We start from the raw sequence: 22337 nt of genomic DNA on the forward strand, positions 1-22337 counted from the left end.
TCAGCCGGTCTCTCTGCCATCTCCTTGTGGATGTCTAATTGTCAGCTCAAACTTAACACTTAAAAAATGAGCTCTGTAAGGGACTGAGGCATAGTCAGACTGACCTAACCATCACAGATGGGCCCAGGTATGCAACAGCCAGGTCCTGTAAGCAAGAGTCAGGGTGAAGTTAGAGACCAGGGATCACAGGCAGCACCAGGTTAGATTCAGGGGAAAGGAATCAGGGAGAGTAAATGCTATTAATACAAGTAGGGTCCAGTTATTCTTGGATGTACTAGGTGACAGGTTTCTTCATCAAATCGACACTGAACCAACAAGAGGTGATAAAATTTTAGACTTGGTTTTAGTAAAGTAGTGAGGATACCATAGAAGAGCTAGTCATAGGAAATAACTTGGAATGAGAGATTGTGAGTTGATTCAGTTTGAATTAAATGCAAGGATAAACAAAACCAGGTCACCAGCTATGGGTTTTTATTTCAAAAAGGGCAGACGTTGGGAAATTAAGGGAATTAGTTAAAGTAAAGTAGTCATTTGGACTGAAGAAGAACTCAAACACTTAAATGAGGAGGCTTGGAATTTCTTTAAAACTATACAAAAAAAAAAAGCTATCTGAAATTTGCATCCCAAGAAAGGCTCCAGCCACAACTGGATTAATAACCACCCCCAAAAAGGTTATTAGGAATAAGCCAAGAGCCTATAGGGAATGAAAAAGGACTGATCAGCAAAAAAAAAAAAAAAAAAAAAAGGTACATTGTGAAGGTTAGAGAATGTAGGAACAAAAGTTAAGCCAAATTAGCTTTTGCCAAGGAAATTAGAAAAGGTTTTAGCTGTATAACTAAGAATAAGGAAGGATAAAGTTGGGCTGCTATGCAGTGTGGATGGGAAGGAGATTATCTAACCTATGTATGGTCCAAAACTGAATGAATACTTAGCCTCAGATTTCAGTAACAAGAATATGGAACTTGCGCATGAAGGCAGTACAATTGGAAATGGAAAATTACCACAGAATCATAGAATCTCAGGATTGGAAGGGACCTCAGGAGGTCATCTAGTCCAACAACTTGCTCAAAGCAGGACCAGAGGCAGAAAAATCTTAAAAAAAGAGTTTAAGGAACTCAAATTGGGTGGGGGTGGGGTTCACAGATAATTTCAGCATTCTGGGTGGAAAGAACTGGAACATAAGATTGCTAGTCCAGTAGCTAGGATTTTTAATAAGTCTGTCTAGTCAGGGGTAGTACCATATGACTGGAGAACATCATACTTGTATTTAAGGAAAGGGGAGTGGGGGGAGATGTGATCTGGGCAGTTACAGACCTGTTAATCTGATGTCAGTACTACGCAAGGTTTTAGAGCACATTGTGAAGGAAAAAACAATTAAATTAGAGGTAAATGGTAAGGGGAATGTAATGCAACATCACTTCACTAAAGAAGATCATGCCAGACTAACCAGATTTCCTTTTTTGAGTTTTCAGGTAAGGGAAGTGCAGCAGCTCTAATCTATTAGAACTTCAGTAAAGCATTTGACCCTGTACCACACAGAAAATTAGACAAATTAGGCAAGATGGAGATCAGTGTAAGCATCGTAAGTGGAGAAGGCAACAGGTTGAGCTGCAAGGTAAATCTGACTGCAGAGAGGTTATTAGTGGAGTTCCTCAAGGGTCAGTCTTGGGACCAATCTTATTCAATATTTTTGTTATTGACCTTGACATAAAAAGGTAGGAGTGTTTGCTGACACAAAGTTGGGAGACATTGTCAGTACAGAGGAGGATCAGATTATACAAGAGGATCTAGAGGACCTTGAAGACTGGAGTGACAGAAATGGAATGAAATTCAATAGTACAAAAGGCAAGTTCATGCACTCAAGGTCTAATAAGAATTTCTGTTACAAGCTAGGGGCTCATCAGTTGGAAGTGACGAAGGAGGAGAAACTTGGGTGTGTGGGTCAGTCATAGGATGACTACAGCCATCAATGTGATGCAGCTGTGAAGAAGGCAAATACAATACTGTATAAGGCAAGGCATTTCCAGTAGCAATAAAGTAATATTAATGCTATCGTCTTGAAGATCTTCATTTGGAATACTGCGCATAATTCTGGTTATTCATGTTCAAGAAAGATTAATTTTAAACTGGAACAAAGCACAGAGAAGAGCTACTAGGATGATCGAGAATGGTGGGCCTATCCTATGAGGGGAAGCCACAAGAGCTAAAGAAGGGATATGATTGCAGGGTGGATTAAAACAAAAAAAATTTAAATCAGATTTTTGATAAAGTGTTTTGAGGGAAAACAATCTTAATTAAAACTATTATAGCTCAAAGATCTCATCACAGATTAGGGATTATAAATACTAGTTCTATAGTATTAGACAATATAGTCATGTAATGTTTAATAAACGTTTTGTAAATGAGTTCCAGTAGTTCATGGACTAGGGACCAAATTTCATGGGGTTCCACAGGCTTCTGTATAGATTTAGGTTAATCTTTCTATCTACCCAATAGGACTCTGTGCTCAGTCTAGAAGATACCATCAGAGATACTTAGTTTTGCAGTTCTCAGACTGAGAATTTGACTCTCCATAGGTAACATGCTTGTTAACAGCAGAAATGTTTTTAAACAGAGGTGAGATATAACAGACCTCATATTTGTCCTTCTGCAAATCTGTGTACTCAGTCAATCCCTTACTTCTCTAGGCTCCAGCCTATATTAGATCATTTTAGGCGCTGTTGTAGCCAGTGTAAAAATTGCAGCATTTGTTGGGAAACAAACATCAAATCACAAGACACACTTGGCCTTATCATAAGCCTTTCTCCCCAATCTGGACCTTAGCGTCCAAAATCTGGGTGCTTAGCATGAACCTCCAAGCTTAATTACCAGCTTGGATCTTATCTTGCTGCCACCAGACAGGAATTACAGCGCCTGCCTCGCTCTGGTCCCCCCAAACTTTCCCTGGAGGGACCCCAAGACCAAGAAGCTCTGAGTCTTACCGGCAAGGGAAATACTCCACTTCCCTTCCCCCTCCCTCTCCCACCCAGACTTTCCTCTCTGGGCTAACCTGAGAGTATTGATGCAATCTCTTTACATCACAATACCAAGAAGCATATCTCCTCTATTCCACAAAGAGACAAACCCCAAATACAAGGAAACAAATGATTCTCTCTCTTTCCCCCTCCCACCAATTCCCTGGTCCTGCAGATCTTATCCTCCGTAGATCTAACACTAAGAGAATTCCCTCCCCTTTTTCTTAGCCTGCCCAGAGAAAAACTCAAATAAGTCTTAAAAAGAAAACTTTATATAAAGAAAAAGACATCAAAATTCTCTCTGTATCAAGATGACAATAATATAGGATCAATTGCTTAAAGAAAAAAATGAACAAACAGTCTGATTCAAAAAGATACCAATTTGAAACATTCAGCAAGCTACACACTTGTAAATACAACCAAAACAACATAAAAGCCTATATTGTTTTTCTACCTGTACTTACAATTTGGAAACAGAAGAGTAGAAGATAGAAGGAAACCTCTCATAGCTGAGAGACAGATAAAAGATACAGACCCAAGACAAAGAAGACCCACAAATTCCCTCCCTTAAGCTTTTTTAAAAAATCCGGTTTCCTGATTGGTCCTCTTGTCAGGTGTTTGGTTCCCTTTGTTAACCCTTTACAGGTAAAAGAAACATTAACCCTTAGCTATCTATTTATGACAGGCCTACACTAGGAAAGGCAGATATATAGCTAGTTTGGCTGGTTTTATGCCAACCAAGAATTCTCCAGTGCTGATGGAATCGCTATCTGCCCTCACAGGGCAGCTTTCGGGTCCTTTTTTGTCAAAGGAGGAGCCATGGGTCTGGCCCAAAACTCTTCCCTTCTTTCAAGACAGAAGAAAAATGGTAAGTTGCAGAATAAAGCAGGTAAGCTGCAGCATTAAGAAGTTAGAAGACAGCTAACACAAATAGAACATGCTGTCATGTCAAGTGAGATGGTGTCTGTTTTACCAACTAGTCTATGGGTGTGGCTCTAAAATAATTAAATTGATCCTGTCATGATTGAAGAGCACAGAGTAGGTCTCCCACTACAGATCTTTCACACTCCAAAGAATAGGATTCAAACATCTTCTCCAAAATGTACTACTTTTTTTTGTCCACAATTGTCTAAGTACTGCAGACATGCTGAGAAATTCAGAGCTGCATGCAGAGATGCTTTCTTCAAAATCAATATTACAAGATACTTTACATAAGATACAGTGAACACTAATCAATCTTCAAAAATACACAATCTTGTTTTGGTTTTGAGCCCCAATGTTAGTTTACACACTAGTTAGTCTGCAGAACAACATACTAAACAGCCTATGAAATAAAAAACAAGCACTGGTAACCATAGAGAAGCAGGTGTTTTTAAATGCCTTCATAAGGCACACAAAGATCAAGCTTCACTTATTTCCCCATTATTAGTTCCAGTGGACTTGTAGTTAATTTTTATATTGTTTAAAAATGACTTCTCAGTGTTTATCCCAGTTGACTGAAAGTTATCTGAATACTAATTGGTACCTGAAGAAGTTAGAAACATTATGTTTTCATATTTTACTACTTTAAGACTAAAGATCTGAAGCATTCACAAACTAATTGTTATCCTCTTGGGTATGCAAACAAAGGTTGCCAGCAAGCAGATCCTGGTGCACTATGGTATGAACAAATCAACATGTGGATTGGACCACCCAAGATCCAAGTGGTCATGAAGCACAGTATTATTGGTTACATTCATATGCATCATAACCACACAAGTCAGAGACGCCGATTTCCCATGCTACCCACATCTTTGCCAGATCCCGAGTCAACCCATCAACACTGCCACTCTTCCAAAGGACATCAAGCGTAGTCCCAGGTTACCAAAACAATGTTTTCCCCTTGCTCTCAATCAACCCCTTAAAGAGATTTTGGTTACATTTCTCCCTTATTCTTCAACAATTAAAATTTAGCTGCTTAAAACCAATCTATTCATGTGTTCAAAAATACAAGGATGAGCCTTTATATATGTCTTCATCTTCAACAGTATTACAAATCTAGGTGCTTCACATATTCTAAAATTTTGATTAATTTCTTTTATTCAATAAGAAACCTAAAAACCCTCATTTAATTTTAATTAAAATTAAGATTAAAATTCAAGTTATGCCCACTAACTCTATCCCTACAAAATTCTGGCAATATCCCAGGATGTAACTGAAATCTGCAAAACCTAGTCTTCACGTACTGACACCATTGCTTTATTTACCCAGCTCAAAAAGAAAAATGATTGAGCCAAATAATGTCAACAAGTTAGTTTTCTATAGCCTGTTTCCAAAGACAATGCTTCTGAAGTAAATCATTTCAGAACCTCAAGTTTGGCTGGACAGGATTATACTGAGGTCTATTTATGGTAAAGTTGTGTGTTTAAAGAATTAGAAGGTCTCCCCACACTTATTTTTTTTAAAAATAAAGAGTGTGCAGAAAATCTAAGATTTCATTAAAAATGAAGGCTACATTTGTAAATGTATCTTCAGAATGCAAAATTGATTAAAATGTTATCCTCAAGAAGACAACATTAGGGACAAGAATCAGTAGACCAATAGGAAACGGTGAAACACACACACACACACACACACACACACACACACACACCCCCTACCTCTCCTAGTTCAAAATTACCATCCCCTCATACATAGCAGTCTGTTGCCCAACTGAATGCCAAAACAAATTTAAAGTAATAAGCTCTTCAGAGGTGGAAATAAAAGTAAGAGCTAGTCTAAAGAACACTACATCCACACACAAACGAGAGTTTCAGAGCCTGGGTCAAATGACTCACTCCCATTGCTGGCTTTCAAGCTATGTCTCAGAGTCCAGGCTAGGAACAAAAAGCCAGGACCCTGGGGAGGGCCAGTAGGGATCCCAGTGGGAAACCTGTGAAGAAGCCCAAGCTATGTGGCAGCCTGGCTTGGAGCAGAGACCTGGTGTTGGGCTTTCTTGTCAATTTCATAGCTCCAGCATAGCCATGAAGTTGACAAGACAGCCAATAGCTGATATTAGTAACACAGTGCCCTATCTACACCAAACAAGCCCTTTGTTGTGGAGGTGGAGTTATATTAGTGTAGCAGGTGGGAGCAAGGCTATAGTGCGTACACTGACATAGTTAGGTTGACATAAAGCAGCTTATGTCAATCTAACTGTGTAGTGTAGGCCAGGTCTTGGACTTGCTGACTCAGGTCTTTTTTGAAAGTAAACATACTCACAGTAAAACCAAGAGGATATGGAAGAGCAACAAGAATAGGCATAAGTCAGGATGAGTGCAGTACTGCCAACTCCAAGCATTCAAACTGAAACTGAACTTAAGAATGTCAAGTTGACATACGTATCTCTAGACTGATTAGAATAAAGAGTTGACCTTTTACTCAGAGGAAGTCTAAATAAGTGTGTATTTATTCTGATTTAAATTAGGGTCAAGCCATGCCCACATCAGACTTTTTGGAACATATAAATTCAAAAAATAAAATATAGGTCATAGAGGTGCAGACGATAGCGTTAAATGTCTCAGCATTCATCTGAAAACCAACTTCATATAAAACCCTGCAGGTACTTAATATAGAAGGAGGCTCTTTTGGGAAAATTTTGTTTAAACAGTTCAGTTATATATGCAGTAGTTAAGATTTAAAAAAAAACAAAAAAACAAAAAAAAACCCACTCCACCACATGCATGCACACACACCCCCATACCTCCCGCACCCACTCCCCATTAGGGTTCCAGATTGCAAGTGACTACTCAAACTTCATATTATGAACAGATTATATATACACTTAGCCACTACACATTTTCCAAAAGGAACACAATTTCAAGTACTACCATACTAAGTTGCAAAACACAAAAGGAGCAAAAGAACACAAAACACTAATTAACTGATTTGCCCTCATAAAACTACTAAAATAAAAAATAAAATAAAAAATAAAAAAACACAAACCACACACACACACACACACACACACACACACACTTAAAAGGGCACCTTAACTTTAGATCCAAAGTGAAGGTTTCATCCTCACCACCATAGGAGTCTATCCAGACAAACATCTGAAGCCTTCCAGACCACAAAAACTACAGATACTTGCTGTCAGCAGACCAGCCTATCCAAGATAAAAGTCAACACCTAGGCCAAAAAGAAAAAGTTCCACAGAACAAACTAGGAGTTACTTGAGGAAGATGGGGGGGAAAAAAAATCTAATGTTCATCTCAATGTACCCCACGCATCACAACTTCTTATACAACATCTTTCTTCCCTGCCATTCTACTGAAGGTACACAGCCCACAAGTATTCATTCCCAAGCCATAGGGTTGAAATAACATCCCTGTATAGGACGTGGAGGCAAGAACTGACCAACTACCTAGAAATCAAATGGTATATTGGAGGAATACTTTGTCTGTAGCAACTCCTTTCCTACACAAGAAGAGATGCAGTTGGGGAGAAAGTGCTCTTCCTCTTCTTTCAGCTTGTAGATATTGGTGAGTGGAAAAGGCAAAGGGCTGGTAGTAATCTGCAAGGTCATTTCACTTGGAAGTCATCAGCCAAGGAGAAGTACTCTAATTGCATATCCCATTTAAGATGTCTTCCCCAGTTAACTCCCTTCCCCAACCCCCCCAAACCTTCAGTTCTATGTAACCACCAGTCATAAAACAACTCCTACCCCAAAGAGTGGCCAAACCTGAGTTCCTATGTAATAATGATAGGCTAAGAATTACACAGTTGCTACTGGAGCAGAGGGGTGATGGAAAAGAAAGGTAAGCCTTCTCAAAACTGCTTATTGTCAATGCAGTTGCACCTACAGGAATACGCATAGCACTTTTGGAAGTCAATATTCATGATGGCTATTTTAACCTGTACAGAGTCACATTAGCTTAGATGAAAGGGTATCAGATAGTTACTGGTTTTGTACATTTGGCCTTACCACTAAGATCAAATCAGACACACATCAAAAAGATGTTTTTACTTTTTTGGTGAAAGTAGGTCAGTGATAACTATTTAATCAAGACATACACATGTCCATTTTTTACAAAGTACTTTGGGATGGGGATGACAGTCTGCAGAATCACAGAATTTTTGTATTTATATCACACAAATTTCTAGCTGGAGACCCAAAAGTTTACCATTTTTGCTCCTGAATAATATTACCCAGCTGAGCAAAACTGACAGCCTGCATGGCATTTTGTCCATTTCCCATTAGTAGGGTGGATTAAAATTTTATTTGAATTATAGTAAAGGTTTGGGGTTTTTGTGTTATTTTTATATAAAGAAAAATAATTTTAAATCTGAATTTGATACAAAATATGTCAAGGCCTAAAAATAAAAAATATATATATTCTGAATCAAGGATCCTATCAAAAACTGAGTTAAAGACAGCAGAGGAAAATACCTAGCATGAGGTCAAGCTTTACAAATATGGCACAACTGACCATGCACTGCATTAAGGGCTTGCTTTGTTTAATAAAATATATTTTATATGTTGTGCTCAATTAAGTTCCAATTACCATCCTAATGCAGTTTGACACATCACAAACAAAAATCTAGTAAATAAGCAAAACAGAATTGTACATTTTAGAAAACGCTGAATGAAGAATAATAAGAACCTGGAAATATTAAGCTACATAATTGCTTAAGTAAATATATACAGTTATGGCAGACCCTCCTAGGCAGCAAAAAAAAAAAGATATTCCAAATCCAGTGTAAAGTCTCTATTCAGTTGTTTAAAAAAAAAACACAAAAACACAACACCACACACATACACCACAACAACAATCAAATTCTTGTAATGTTACACCAACCATTGGGAATGCACCTCTCTTTAGGAAATACTGTAACTGAAGTATGAATGAAAAAGTTGATTATGACAGTTTTATAATCAAGGCATTTACTTGGTAATCTAAATCTATTTAAAATCATCTTGATTTAAAATCAATTCACTCTGCACCATTACTACAGGGAAATTCAACAATGCAGGACCAGCTGAACAGTTACACTTGTATTCCACCAAGGCCTGGTCTACACTATGCGTTTATACTGATTTTAGCAGAGTTAAACCAATTTAACGCTGCACCCGTCCACACAATGAGGTCCTTTTTATTGATATAAAAGGCTCTTTAAACCAGTCTCTGTACTCCTCCCCAACGAGAGGAGTAGCGCTGAAATCGGTATTACCATATCGGATTAGAGTTAGTGTGGCCACAAATCGATGGTATTGGCCTCCGGGCGGTATCCCACAGTGCACCAATGTGACCGCTCTGGACAGCAATCTGAACTCGGAGGCACTGGCCAGGTAGACAGGAAAAGCCCCGCAAAATTTTGAATTTCATTTCCTGTTTGGCCAGCATGGAGAGCTCACCATCACAGGTGACCACGCAGAGCCCATCAGCACAGGTAACAATGCAGTCTCCTGAGAATTGAAAAAGAGCTGCAGCATGGACTGCACGGGGGGTACTGGATCTGATCGCTATATGGGGAGAGGATTCTGTGCTAACAGAACTCCGTTCCAAAAGACAAAATGAAAAAACATTTGAAAAAATTTCCAAGGCTATGATGGGGAAAGGCCACACCAGGGACTCAGTGCAGTGCAGACTGAAAGTTAAGGAGCTCAGACAACCCTACCAGAAACCAAAGAAAGCAAACGGAAGGTCCAGGAAGGGCAGCGAAAACATGCTGCTTCACGCCTGAGCTGCATGCAGTTCTAGGGAGGGGATCCGCCAACACTACGCACCCCGTCCATGATTCGAGGTGGGGTGGTAATCTCAGCCATGCCTGAGGATCTGCAGATGGGGAAGATGGGAGGAGGAGAGGGAGGCATGAGCTGGCAGAGACACACAGCATCCGTTCTCCCAACAGCCAGGAGCCTTTTTCTCAGCCAGAAGGATTATCCTCCCAGCCTCCCAAGCCAGTAGCCCAGACAATGAAGCCATGGAAGCGACCTCTGGTGATGTACTTTGTAAATATAAAACATGATTTGCCCTGAGGACTTGCATGCATTCGCAAGCCAGTACAGTTATTGAAGAGTTTGTTAAAATGTCGGGGATGGAGTTGGAAATCCTCCAGGGACATCTCCATGAAGCTCCTGGAGCTACTCCAAAAGCCTTTGCAGAAGGTTTCTGGGCAAGGCAGCATTATTCCGTCCACCATGGTAGGACACTTGACCACGCCTGCATGTAGCAATAATCTGGTATTATTGCACGACAAAGGCCTAGCTGTGTATGGTCCCGGATGGTGCCTTGGAACGCCAGCAATCCCATTCTTTATCTCGCGTGTGTTATCCTCAGAGAGATGACTATCGTTTCATGGTAACCTGGTTGAGAATTCAGGAATTAAGGTAAGGACAGAAGATGCCAATTCCTACTGGGCCTGTTGTGCCTGTTGCTTAAAAGAAATCCTTCCTTGCAGGTAGCCAAAGCGGGGGGAGGGGGGAGGAGGGTAATGGCGCTGAGAAGCTTTTTTTTGTGTTGGCTACAGATATCTTCCCTGCTACCAAGCCACATGGTAGGGGAAAGGGGGTTCGATTAGCAGTGATTCTTCCATGATACCAGCCACGCGGGGGGAGAGGGTAAGCGATCATCCACCGAAGGAACTGGAATTGGGGGAGGGGGTGGTTCTGCTGCTGCAATAGTTAAAGGAAAGCAGCAGCACTGACGGGCTTGCTTGGTATTGGAAAGGAGGCACGGTGTATATGAAGGTTGCAGAAGGCCGAGGTCAATGGCTTACCTGTCACATGCAAAGCTGAATTCTGATCCTGGAGCCTGCGTCTAGTTGAGATCTCTAACACCAGAGACCGCAGGCACTATATTAAGATGCACAAATGCGCTTGTAGCAAAAATACATGTGCATGTAAGGTGAATAGTGTTATTCACTGCGAAAGAGTATCAACCATGTTCTGTAAAATGCTATCTTTTAAATGCCTTCTCTCTCTTTTTACCTCCCTCATGCAGCTGCACATTTCCAAGGCTCCCTACTCCAATCCTGAGGCTATCTCGATTAAGCAGAGGAAAAAAGACGTGAGTATGACAATGTTCTCGAGGAAATCAGGAAGTAACCCGCAGTGAAAGAGCTCATCTGATGAGTGGAAGGACAGTCGGTAATCTTCACACGAAAGGACGCCAAGTGAACATGAGGACAGGAGGGACAAACGTGATGAGAGGTGGCGGCAGGAAAATCAGTGGGTGGCGGGTAATGCCACACGCTGGGGTGCTGCGTGATGCAAACTGACATCCTCCCGACATCTGGTGAAGCGTTCAAGGAACAGCAGCAGGGTCACGAGTGCCGCTGCAGCCCCTGTGTAACAACCCTCTCACCACGTTCCATATCTTCTCACCAGACATGTAAGACACGGTGGGGTGAAGGCTTTCGTGCACCTGCCACTCCACCCTCCGTGACAGTCCAACCGAAAGGCTGTAGTACTTTGAAATTTTTTTTAGTGTCTTTTCCTTCCCTCTCTATCTCCTTCCCCAAACCCCAGCTGAGATACCTTGTCAGTCTCTTCCCTCTTTTATAATGCTTTTTTAACTAAAGAAATGGTGATTTTAAAACGATGTGACCTTTATTTCCTTGAGCAAGCTGTAAATCGGAGGGGGGGTGGGGCCTGCGCTTACAGGGAATGAGTCAATCAAGAGGGGGGCATTCCCATCAAGGGGAAAAAAACAAAACAAACACAAAAACACGTCCACACCGTACCGCTGGTCCCGTGATGAAAACTCATATTTCAAGCTCTCTCATGATGCGCTCTGCTTCGTGGTGTGCTCTTCTATCACCCTGCGTGTCTGGCTGTGCGTACATCAGCGGCCAGGCTGATTTGCCTCAGCCTCTACTCACCCACCATTAAAGGTCTCCCCTTACTCTCACACAGATTGTGGAGCACACAGCAAGCGAACAATAACAACGGAATCGGTTTAGCTGAGGTCTGAGGAGAGTTGAAGTATGTGTCCCAGCGTACCTTTAAGACGGCAAAATGCACATTCTACCCACCATTCTGCACTGTGTTCGGCCTGTAGTGTGAACAGCTCCTGACTACTAGTGCAGGCTGGCCATGTGTATGGCTTCTTGAGTCACTGCATCAGGGTAGCTGGGTCACCCAGGATAACTACAGGAGGAAGCAATTCCTTGCTGCAGCTTAAACAGAGTAGTGTTCCGGAGATGTAGCGTCATGAACCCTTCCCGGCCCATCCGCATGTGGATGTTGGTGAAAACGTCCCTTGTGATCTAACATGCTTGCAGCAACCAAGAAAAGTACCCCTTGTGGTTTTATGTACTGGTGCCCTGGTGCTCCGGTGCCAAGATAGGGATATGGTTCGCATCTATCGCCCCCTACAGTTTTGGGAATCCATTGAAGCAAACCCAGCCACTATGACCTGACATTCCCAGAGTCACAACATTTCGTAGCAGCAGCGAATGATTCGCTTTGGCTACTTGCATCACAGCAGCCCCCACTAGTAGATTTTCCGCACTCCAAATTAAGCTCTATAAGGTGCCACAGATTCTCTTGCTGCTTTTTACAGATCCAGACTACACAGCTACTCCTCTGATCTCCACTCCAATTGATTCCCAACTGACAGTAGCTGTCTGGCGTTGCAAGCTTCCAGAAGGGCTATTGCCATCGCTCTCCACTGTGAGGGCTGCTCTCATCTGGTATTCTGGCGTTCAAGGCAGGAAAGCAAGTCACAAAGTTCCATGAAAGTGCTCTTACGCAGGCAAAAGTTTCGCAGCCACTGCGAATCGTCCCAAACCTGCAAAACTATGCGGTCCCACCAGTCTGTGCTTGTTTCCCGGGCCCAAAATCAGCATTTAATGGCTAGAACCTGTCCCGTTACCAGCAGGCTCTCCAAAGCGCAGGGGCCCGCAGTTTGAGAGAATTCTGTGTTCATGTCCTCATCACTCCCGTTGACGCGCTGCCGTAGCCGCCTCCTCCTCGCCTGGCTTTGCAGGTCCTGGTTCAGCATAGACTACATGAGAATGCGCAAGGTGTTTACAACGTCCACGAATGCGGTCTTTATCTGAGCAGGGTCCATGTTTGCTGTGCTATGGCGTTTGCACAGTTCAGCCAGGAAAAAAAGCGTGAAACGGTTGTCTGCTGCTTTCACAGAGGGAGGGGTGAGGCTGTACCCAGAACCATTCTCGACAATGTTTTTTGCCCCTCAGGCACTGGGATTGCAACCCAGAATTCCAAGGGGCGGGGGAGACTGCGGGAACTATGGGATAGCTACGGGACAGCTACCCACAGTGCAATGCTCTGGAAATCGACGCTAGCCTCGGTACATGGACACACACCGCCGAATTAATGTGCTTAGTGTGGCCACATGCACTCTACTTTATACAATCTGTTTACAAAACCAGTTTATGTAAAATTGGAATAATCCTGTAGTGTAGACATACCCCAAGATGTGGCAGAGTAAGGAAGAAGAGTTTAGAAGAAGGGGAGAGAAAAGGTGTACAAATGGCAAGAAGATTCTTAGTGGTAAAACCTCTTTCTGGAGACATTATCCTCCATCTTCCCTTTGGGGGGAGGGGGGAGGAGAAGGGAAAAAAAAGAAGAACGGAGGGAAGGTAGAAAGGAATCATGCTTCCCCATCAAGTTGAGACATTTTAGCAATCAAGGATGAAATCCAGTTTCAGCCAATTAGCTGTCAAGTTTACCATTCAATTCCTTGATATCTGATCACTGTGAGTCAACAGACCAGTCTGATACAAATTAAATTAATATTTCTAAATTTCTCAGTTTAGCTTGTTAAAACTAATACTGGATCAACAGATGTTATTAACAGAACTACACTGTGTGGTTAAGTGTATCTTCTTGCAAACATGTTTTTGTTTGCTAATTATTCAAAAGCCATTTCATGAAGGAGAAAGCTTTCATTAATCTGATGTCTAGGAGATACCTAATACAATAAATTAGGGCACTAACTGTCCACTCCTGAAAAATCTAGGCTCAAAAATTTGAGTCACAAGTGAAAGTAAGTCTGGTCCCATTCCAGTCCCCCAGATCTGCTCACAAAACTAGATCACTATACAGAATTTGGTATTTGTGACATTTTTCTAGAGGTCCAGAAGTTGACTATCCAGGATGTGCTAGATCAGGATTGAGGTGCACTCTCAAAAAAGGTATTCAAGTACACGTGTCTATGTTATGACAGATTCAATTAAGTATTGTTTCATTACCACAGGATTCACTCAATTCTTCAGAAAGGAAAACAAATCTAATATTTCAGAACTTGGATTTAGCAACTTCCAGTTTTCAAAACAGCTATATCTGTTGAAAGGTAATTTGTTGTATTAAAAGACATCAGTACTAAAATACTTGCGGTAACGCTGTTTCTAAAAATTACCTCAAGACTACCACAAGCAACCGCAATTTTTAAAACTAGCCTGGAGTGAATACAAAACATTGAAACTAATCCAATGGCCTAGAAAGAGTATAATAGTGCAAACACTGCACTTCTGAAGTTAGCATGATTTTTGGACCAGGAGAAAATGTCAACAGGCAATGACAAACAAGTATATTTAATCAGAGACTGCCATGACCTTCAGTTTACATGTTACTATTTCTGAAGCACAGAAGCTGATAAAATTACCAGTCATTTTTTCCTCCTCTCTAAAACTGCACAACATCCAGGTTTATGGACTAGGAACATAAGTACGACAAATCAATTACTCTTATTGTGCCCGGTTTTGGTAAATCTGTTTTACAGGATTTTTTTTTTTTTAAAATCTTAATGGACTCCTTTTGTATTTGGCAGCTGAAAATCAGAAGAAAAATAGATAAAAAAATAAATGTAAAGATATCTCATGGTATACACCACTCTGTATGGGTCAAAATGAAAATTTAGATCCAATTTACTCTTAGTTTCCGAATTCTCTCTCAAGCTTGGAGAACAGAAAGTCAGTTTTTTATTCAATTTCACTTCTATATTCTCACTGACAGCAGTGTGGAAGAATTTTAACTTAAAAAAATCTTTCAATTCTAATTCAAGAAAACAGATAAAAAGTTCATATTGGATGTTTTATTTTGTAGAAGCTAGTTTTTAATAACCCAAATTTGAACTTGAAATTGACAAATAAATATGGCTGTTTGTCACTCAAGTCTCAAGAGTTAGCCACAAACCTAATACCGGCATCAAGTACAACTCTCTCCTGACCACTGCACCAAACCCACACGCAATCTCCACTCTTATGCTGTGAGAGGCAAACTAATTTGTTTATTTAACTTTTACAAATAAAATAACATATCTCGGCACTGAAGCTGCGAGGAGCAGAGAAAGGAGACACAGGAGAGAGATCCTGCCATCCCGAGATGGAGACTGGAGATTAGCTGCTCCATGCATTCTTCCTACCAGAAAGGCGCATGAAGCTGCTTGAGAAAGGACCAAAGCTGTACCCTAACGGAGAGATCTCTTATCAACCCTTCTTCACACGTGGCTGATGAAAATGTGTTTAAAGAAAAACAAACGAGCGAGGCTTCACGAAGAAAAACCCAGCCCACGCTGTAACCCTGAGGAGCCACAGGGCTCGAACCTGCTCCCCACGGAGGAGCAGCAAATTAGTACCACCGAAGCACGAGTGGACTCCAGAGCAGGGAGACCTGCCAGGCAGCGCGGAGCGCGAAGTCCACAGGGTGCTCAGCCCGTCACTCCCAGGGCTGGCTGTCAGATGCACGGCCCCGAAGAGGCTGAGCAGCCCCTCTGCCCAGCAGGACAAACGGATGGGGCAGACGATGCTGCTGCCTCTCTCTGAGAGAAGCCGCCCCAGCCAGGCAGCGATCGGGGGTGACGTGGGGCCCCCACGCCCGCCGGCGGACACGGGGCATTTCAGCCCCCATGGGGGGGAGGTAATGGCTGGGTCCCCCTCCCCCACCGGGAAGTGGCCTACACCGGGAAGTGGCGGAGGCTGTGGTGCCGACCACCCTTCCCAGCCCCACCAGCCCAGGCAGGGAAATCCGCACGGATTCGGCTACAGGGTAGGAGCGCAGCCGCCCTCAGCGCGAGATCAGGGCGCCCCGGTCGAAGCGGGTCTCGCACTTACCGGCATCATCTCTGGAGCGGTTCCTAAGCCGCCGTCGCTCCCAGCCTCCTTAGCTGCTGCGCGGGCTGCTTCCCTCACCGGCCGGGGGAAGCGGAGATCGCGGCGGCAGCGACGACAGGCGCCTCTCGCTTCCCCGCAGGCCTCGCTCCCCGGTGGCTACTGCCCTCAGCGGGGAGAAGATGAAGGCGGCGGTGGAAACCAGGCTCCACAGCCCCTCACCTCAGCGCTACCTGCTCGGCGTCCTCCGCCGTTCCGCCAGGCCAGGGGTTAACTACAGCGCCGCCTCCCCATTGGCCGGGGTGGGACGCCTCGATCGAGGGGGGTGGATGGGGAAAAGGCATGTGCGCGCGCTGGGGCCTTAGCCCACGTGACACCAGCAGCGCGCGCGCTCTCGCTCTGCTAGCGTTGTTGTTATCCTCTCCCTAGCGGGGCCCCGCCCCCGTTCACCTAGCGCCCCCCCTCCCCCCTCCGCATCCCTGCTCTTTACCGTCCGGTGTTCCAGGCCTTCCTCCTTCCTGTGTTCTGCGCCTGCCCTGTGCTCCCACCTCCTCTCCCGCCCTCTGCTGCCGGACTGGGTCCGCTCCTCCCCTCATGGACCGGCCTGTCCTAATTTCCCATCCCCAGGGCTCGGCCCGCTACCACCTTTTCTCATGCTTGTGTACTGGGCCTGCTCTGCCTCATTTTCTGCTGATGCCGCACCCCAGGCCTGCTGCAGGGGGAACTGGGCCCCTCCCGCCTTCTTCCCATAGCAGCGGACCGGGCCTGCGGCTCCCATCTCCCGGGCAAACCTCTCCCTCTCCCCGCTTCTTGCCATGTTCTGTGTTACTGTTGCTTCCCACCACTGGCCTGGTGCGCTAACAGGCGCTCTGTGCTCCAGGCTCTTGCACCAGGAGGGCTGTAGCAGAAAGGCCACTTTAAAGGGCCCTTTGCCGCAGCGCAGCTGACAATCTTCCCACAGACGTCACCCGCTGCTGGAATGTGGGGAATGCGGATTTGCAGAGGCAAGGTCCTCAGAGCGTCCCCATCCCCGCCTCCTCCTGGCCTGTACTGAAATCAGGCTGCAGCGACAACTGCAGGAGGAAGCCGGAGGGCCCTCGCTGAAGGTGTAACGCTGCTGATCGGCGCTCTCCGGCGGCGCAGGAGTGCGGCATGCAACGTGAAGCCTGAAGGACAAAAGCATCCTAAAGCAATACATCTGAAGTATAAAATAACATAGAGGATGTTTAACTGTTACAGGAAAAAGACGAAATAAAATAATGCAATAGTATAGCTTTATTTCTAGCACCCTGGGCATCCTACAAGATCATAAAAACTACACTGCCGTTGAAACAGCTAGCTGCTGTCCGCCAAACAATAGTGCATAACAATAAGGGAAGAGAAATTTAGCCAAGGACACCGTTGTAATGATTCTGTAGTGCTTATTGTTCACAAATAGTTTCAAAGGCTTCTTTGGAAATGACTTCATGTAGCTTATAAAAATTGTTTTGTTTTGCAGAACTGTAAAAATAAAGTTATTTAACAGCTCAGAAGATGTTAATCTGTTATGCATCAAAGCAGCAAAGTAAGACTATTCCATTACATATATACAAATATCAAATGGTTATGTAAGTCTTATCAAGATTTCTCTTAGTCTAGAAAAAGATCAATTAGTCTTACTGTTGGATCTACTGTATGGATAAAAAATCCTCTTTGATCTGCTAATTTCTCTGTTCTTCATTTCTTTCAGCATATATCATGTACGTTGTTTGTCAAGAAACTGTATACTTAAATACATGAGAGGTAATTTTTAACATGTTAAATAGGGTAGGCTGTTAAAGGGTAAATTAAAGCTTTTTAGCTGAGAGAGCCAGCTGGAGATTTGATGACTCTTAAAAACCCTTGGAGCCCACAATCCAACCAAATAATATTTTGTTTTGGTTCTGCAGGTAGAAGAGAGTGGGCTGCAAATCCTAGACCGAAGGTCATGTGATAACTTCAGCTGCGTATGTAATAGTGCATAAATTTATTCTGATCTTTTAGCAGCCTTAAAAAGATAGTTCATAAATATAAAATATTAAAAAATTGCATTGCGTGTCCATGTGTCTCAATGCATCAGTTCTCAGCTCTGTTTTGAATGTTGTAATATGACAGAGTTACCACTTTTGAATAAAATTGTCCTGCTGGACAAACCTCTTAGCATCATAACACAATGTTTTCTCAACCTAAAATTATTTTGCAAGTACTGTGCAACGTGCTACTAGCTGACGGTAAGATGTGAGACAGTGGCATCCTTGTAAACAAATTCCACCTCCCACACAGGTGTAGGAATAGGAAAGACTAGGGTACTGGGACATAAGAAAAAGACAAGTTCAGATTTACTTAGAATTGCTTTATTAATCTGGAGCTAGGCAGACCTAGAATAAAATAGGCTATAAATTACCATAATTATTGATATACTTTAAAATAAGCAGTTATTTAACTATATTCTTCCTCAAATATATTCTAAATATTTTTAACAAAACAGGTAGAAAACATGAAAATGGCAGTGAATGGAGTTCCCCTACCTCTCCCAGTGTTTATATTGCAAAATTCTGAGTCTAATTGTGGCTAAAGGACCATTTTGGAAACTCTTTGCCCATCTTTATTTTTCCAAATGTATGCCCTCCTTGTTATTCAAGGTGCAGTTTGGTCAATTGTTCTCAGACTTTGGTCTTTGGACCACTTATTGGCGGTTGTGCAGATAGCTGACTGGTGATGATTCCTTCTTGTTTTCAATAACAACATTAAAAGAAGTTAAAAATACAGTAAATAATTTTAAAATGTTATTTTGCCATGTAAACAATTGCTATATGTGCTGCTGCAGAAATGCTATATGACTGGTAATCAGTGAGTAGGTGGTCCTGAGGTTAGGGTACTCAGTTTATAGATGAAAAACCCATGTTCAAGTCCCTTCTATCAGATAGAAGGGGAATTAAACTGGGGTTTCCCATGCCCCTTGTGAGTACCCTAACCACTAGGCTAAAAATTATAAAGGAGATTTCTGCTGCCATTGCCTTCTTTCTGCTCCCTCCCCCAGGACCCTTTTGTGTGGAGTTAGATATGCGCTGCTGCTGTTCTTCCAAGACAAGCGTTAGGTGCTTGACTCCAGGAGAGGTTCCCAGCTGTGGATCCCAAGCAGAGATAGGTGCCTCCCTCCAGCTCAGACTTAGGTGCCTAATTCCCCAAAAAGGGTAGGATTTAGGACACACCCCTCTCCATCACATCTACAATTAGCTAACTTACGCAGCTCAGACTTTAGTGGATCCCATTCTCAGGCACCAGTATGTCTCCGACTCCATGCATTGTATAGAAAGCCTAGGCACCTAACCTAGTGTTTGTGGATTTCACTGGTTGGCTAGGTGTGCTATCCATGAAGCAACTTAGATGTCTAAACTTCAGATATAGGTGCCTAACTCCCTGTATGCAGCACCACTGTGATCCACAAAATTCCTGTTTGGCTGCTGCTTAACTTTCAAGGTGCCTAATCTCACTTGTTGCCTAACTTTCCTCAGAGTTCCTGAGACGCTTAAGTTTTAGACCCTGAGGCATGCAAGCTGCTGCATCTCTCTAGGCACCTGGGTGCCTATCTCCTGCCAAATCCCAGAACTAGTCACAAACAAGGGAAAATAGGCATCTATCCACCTAAGTCACCTTGGTAGGTGGCTTCTGAGCATGCCTATCGGGTCAGGTCCCATTCAGAACCTATCTGGGTGACATGTTGGTCTTAAAAGTTCTTGCCTAGTGGTTAGTGTGCTTACTGGAGATGTGAGTGACCCAGGTTCAATTTCCATCTCTCTATGAGAGGAGGAAGAAGGATATAAATAGGAGTCTCCCAAACCTTTCAGAAGGGTGCTGTAACCACTGAGCTATGGGTAGTTAGATCACTCCCTCAGTCTCTCCTCTTAAAGCTGTTTCACTGTGGATAAATATGTAAAGAGTCATGGGGCCAGAGAAAGAGCAAGTGCAAGAATTACTCTGTAGTTCAGTGGTTGGGGCTCCTCCATGGGAGGCAGGAAACCCTTTGCCCAGTCCCCCTACTCCAATTGTTCTTTCATTATTTAGCCTCAGTGAACAGCTTCAGCAGAAGACATTGAGGGAGCCCCACATCAGAATATCTGAGAGCTTAGTGATTAGAGCACTCTCTTGAGAGACAGGAGACACTATTCAAATTACTCCTGGGGAATTCTGTGCCAAAAAAAAAAATCTGTGCACAATATTTTAAAATTCTGCATATTTTATTTCACAAAATACAATATCATTGTACTTCTGCTGTCAGCCCAAGGTGGCTGGATGTCTTGCTGACAGACCCATGTGTCTGGGGCTCTACAGTCAGGGGGAGCCCCCAGCATCTATGCCAGGTGCGGGTAGGGATGCTGGGAGGAAATCATAACTTTGTCATGGGAAAAAATAAAATTCTGCAGGGAACATTTATTCTGTGTTAATTTTGTATTGTGCAGTGGTGCAGAATTCCAGCAGGAGTACACATTTTTTTCTCCCCCTCTGACAGAGGGGGGAATTGAACTGGAGTTTCCCACCTCCCATATGAGTTCTCTAACTACTGTGCTAAAAGTTAGAAGGTGGGAATTGGCACCATCACCTCCAGCTGTTTTGTATGCAGCAAGATAGATGCCAAACTCATGTTCACATGTGGCAAAGGGCATTTAAGCCCCCTGTCTTCAGGCGGCTGGTTTCTGTTCATGGATCGCTAGCAGAGATAGGTATCTGTCTCTGAGAGCGTGGTGAGGTTTAGCACACATGCCTATTGTTGGCATCTCCCATTGGCTAGTTTAGGCAGCTCCCTGCCTAGCATGTTGGCTTGTATGGATCACATGCTTAGGCTCTTCTCTCTCCTCATTCATGGTTTAGGAAGCCTATGTGCCATACTCTGCTTCGTGAGTCACAACGTTGCTCCTGTGAGTTTCTAGGCCCCCTAAAAATTAGGTGCTGTGATGTGCAGTGGTGCAATGTCTAAAGTCCTTAGAGGTTCATGTTCTACATACATAGCTTGTCTGCATTCTGTGTGTGGTTGTCCAAGGTATGTGGGGTTATATGAAATAAGTCACAAAGTCATGAGTGAGTCATGAGAATAGTTAGGGTAGAGAGTAGGGTGTGGGAGGGGATGTAGGCGGTAATGAGGGCAGAGATGTAGAATCCTAGCCTCTTTGTTTTCAGGTGCATTGCTAGAAGAGAAGGGTCTGTGTTTATGTGGAAAACTGCTTAATTTTCGTGTGATTGTAGCTTCTATTTTCACATCTAGCTACATAGCTAAAGGAAGTTCTGTTCCTCTTCCTTTCTCAGTGCAATTTTTTTTTATTTTTGCTAGAACTGCTGAAACAGGTTTCACCAGATGGATACACTCACATTAAATTAATAACTGGAAAAGGCAATTATTGCTAGCTACAGAAATGCACTGAAATCTAAATCAGGATTTTGCAGGTTTAATTTATGTCTGTTTTAAATAGGATTTGTGCTGTGGCTATCATCTTGCTGTTTAATGTTTGCTGTGATTTGGGTTGTATTGTTTCTTGTGACATTTTCTAGTTACTGTTTTGAGAATCCATTACATTTTGGTAAAGTGCTAAAATAGTCTAAGTTGCAAGAAACCTGATTTTTTATTTACTTTTGCTGCCTAAACCATTGTTCTTTTGATTCTGGAACCTGTGACTAAAGAAAGCCTGGATTTTGGATGCTGACAGGAACAAATGTATAGCTTCAGTGAGACAAAACTAACACTTGCACAAATGTCTTCTTTTGTAGCATGTATAGTGTTGTATTGGTAGGTTGCTGTTTATTTATAATGGTGCAGGCAGGGTTTTCTTACATCTAAAGCTAAAAAAGGCTTTCACTAAACTAGATAGGAAAGAACTGGGAATCATTGTTTCTAGCTTTTCTACCTAGTGCTGCCCAGTATTGTTAGAAGAACATTGCTATTTCTTCCCTTTATTATTAAGTAAAACAGCTTTAAATGATTAATTTATGAGACCACCTTTTTCCATATTATGCCATATACTATACCAGCCACAGTCATTAATAAACTGTTTATAAAATTTGTCTGGTGTGGAAAAGGGCCTAAAATGTGGCTGCTGGTTTTGAAGGAAAATGAAGGGTTTTCTTTTCCTGGTAATTTACCATTTTGTCTCTGCTCACTTGCTATTCCTCTTAACAGTGATTGTTCCTTCACAAAGGGAGGAACATTCACATAGTTCAGACATTAACAGACTGATCACACAAAAAGGGGGTCTGGAAAGGTATTTGTTGTAA

General features: G+C 42.8%; 1 protein-coding gene across 1 annotated transcript in view; it reads right to left on the bottom strand.

The window, feature by feature from the left end:
• Positions 1-16459, bottom strand: part of PPP1R13B (protein phosphatase 1 regulatory subunit 13B) — a 136185-nt gene extending 119726 nt beyond the window's left edge. Inside the window, exon 1 of the mRNA XM_032771610.2 lies at positions 16059-16459. Coding sequence (XP_032627501.1) covers positions 16059-16067 — 9 coding nt within the window. The 5' untranslated portion in view covers positions 16068-16459. The remainder of the gene's footprint in view (positions 1-16058) is intronic.
• Between the last annotated feature and the right edge of the window lie 5878 nt (positions 16460-22337).

Source organism: Chelonoidis abingdonii, chromosome 4 (genome assembly GCF_003597395.2).
Source record: "Chelonoidis abingdonii isolate Lonesome George chromosome 4, CheloAbing_2.0, whole genome shotgun sequence".
Lineage (NCBI taxonomy): Eukaryota > Metazoa > Chordata > Testudines > Testudinidae > Chelonoidis > Chelonoidis abingdonii.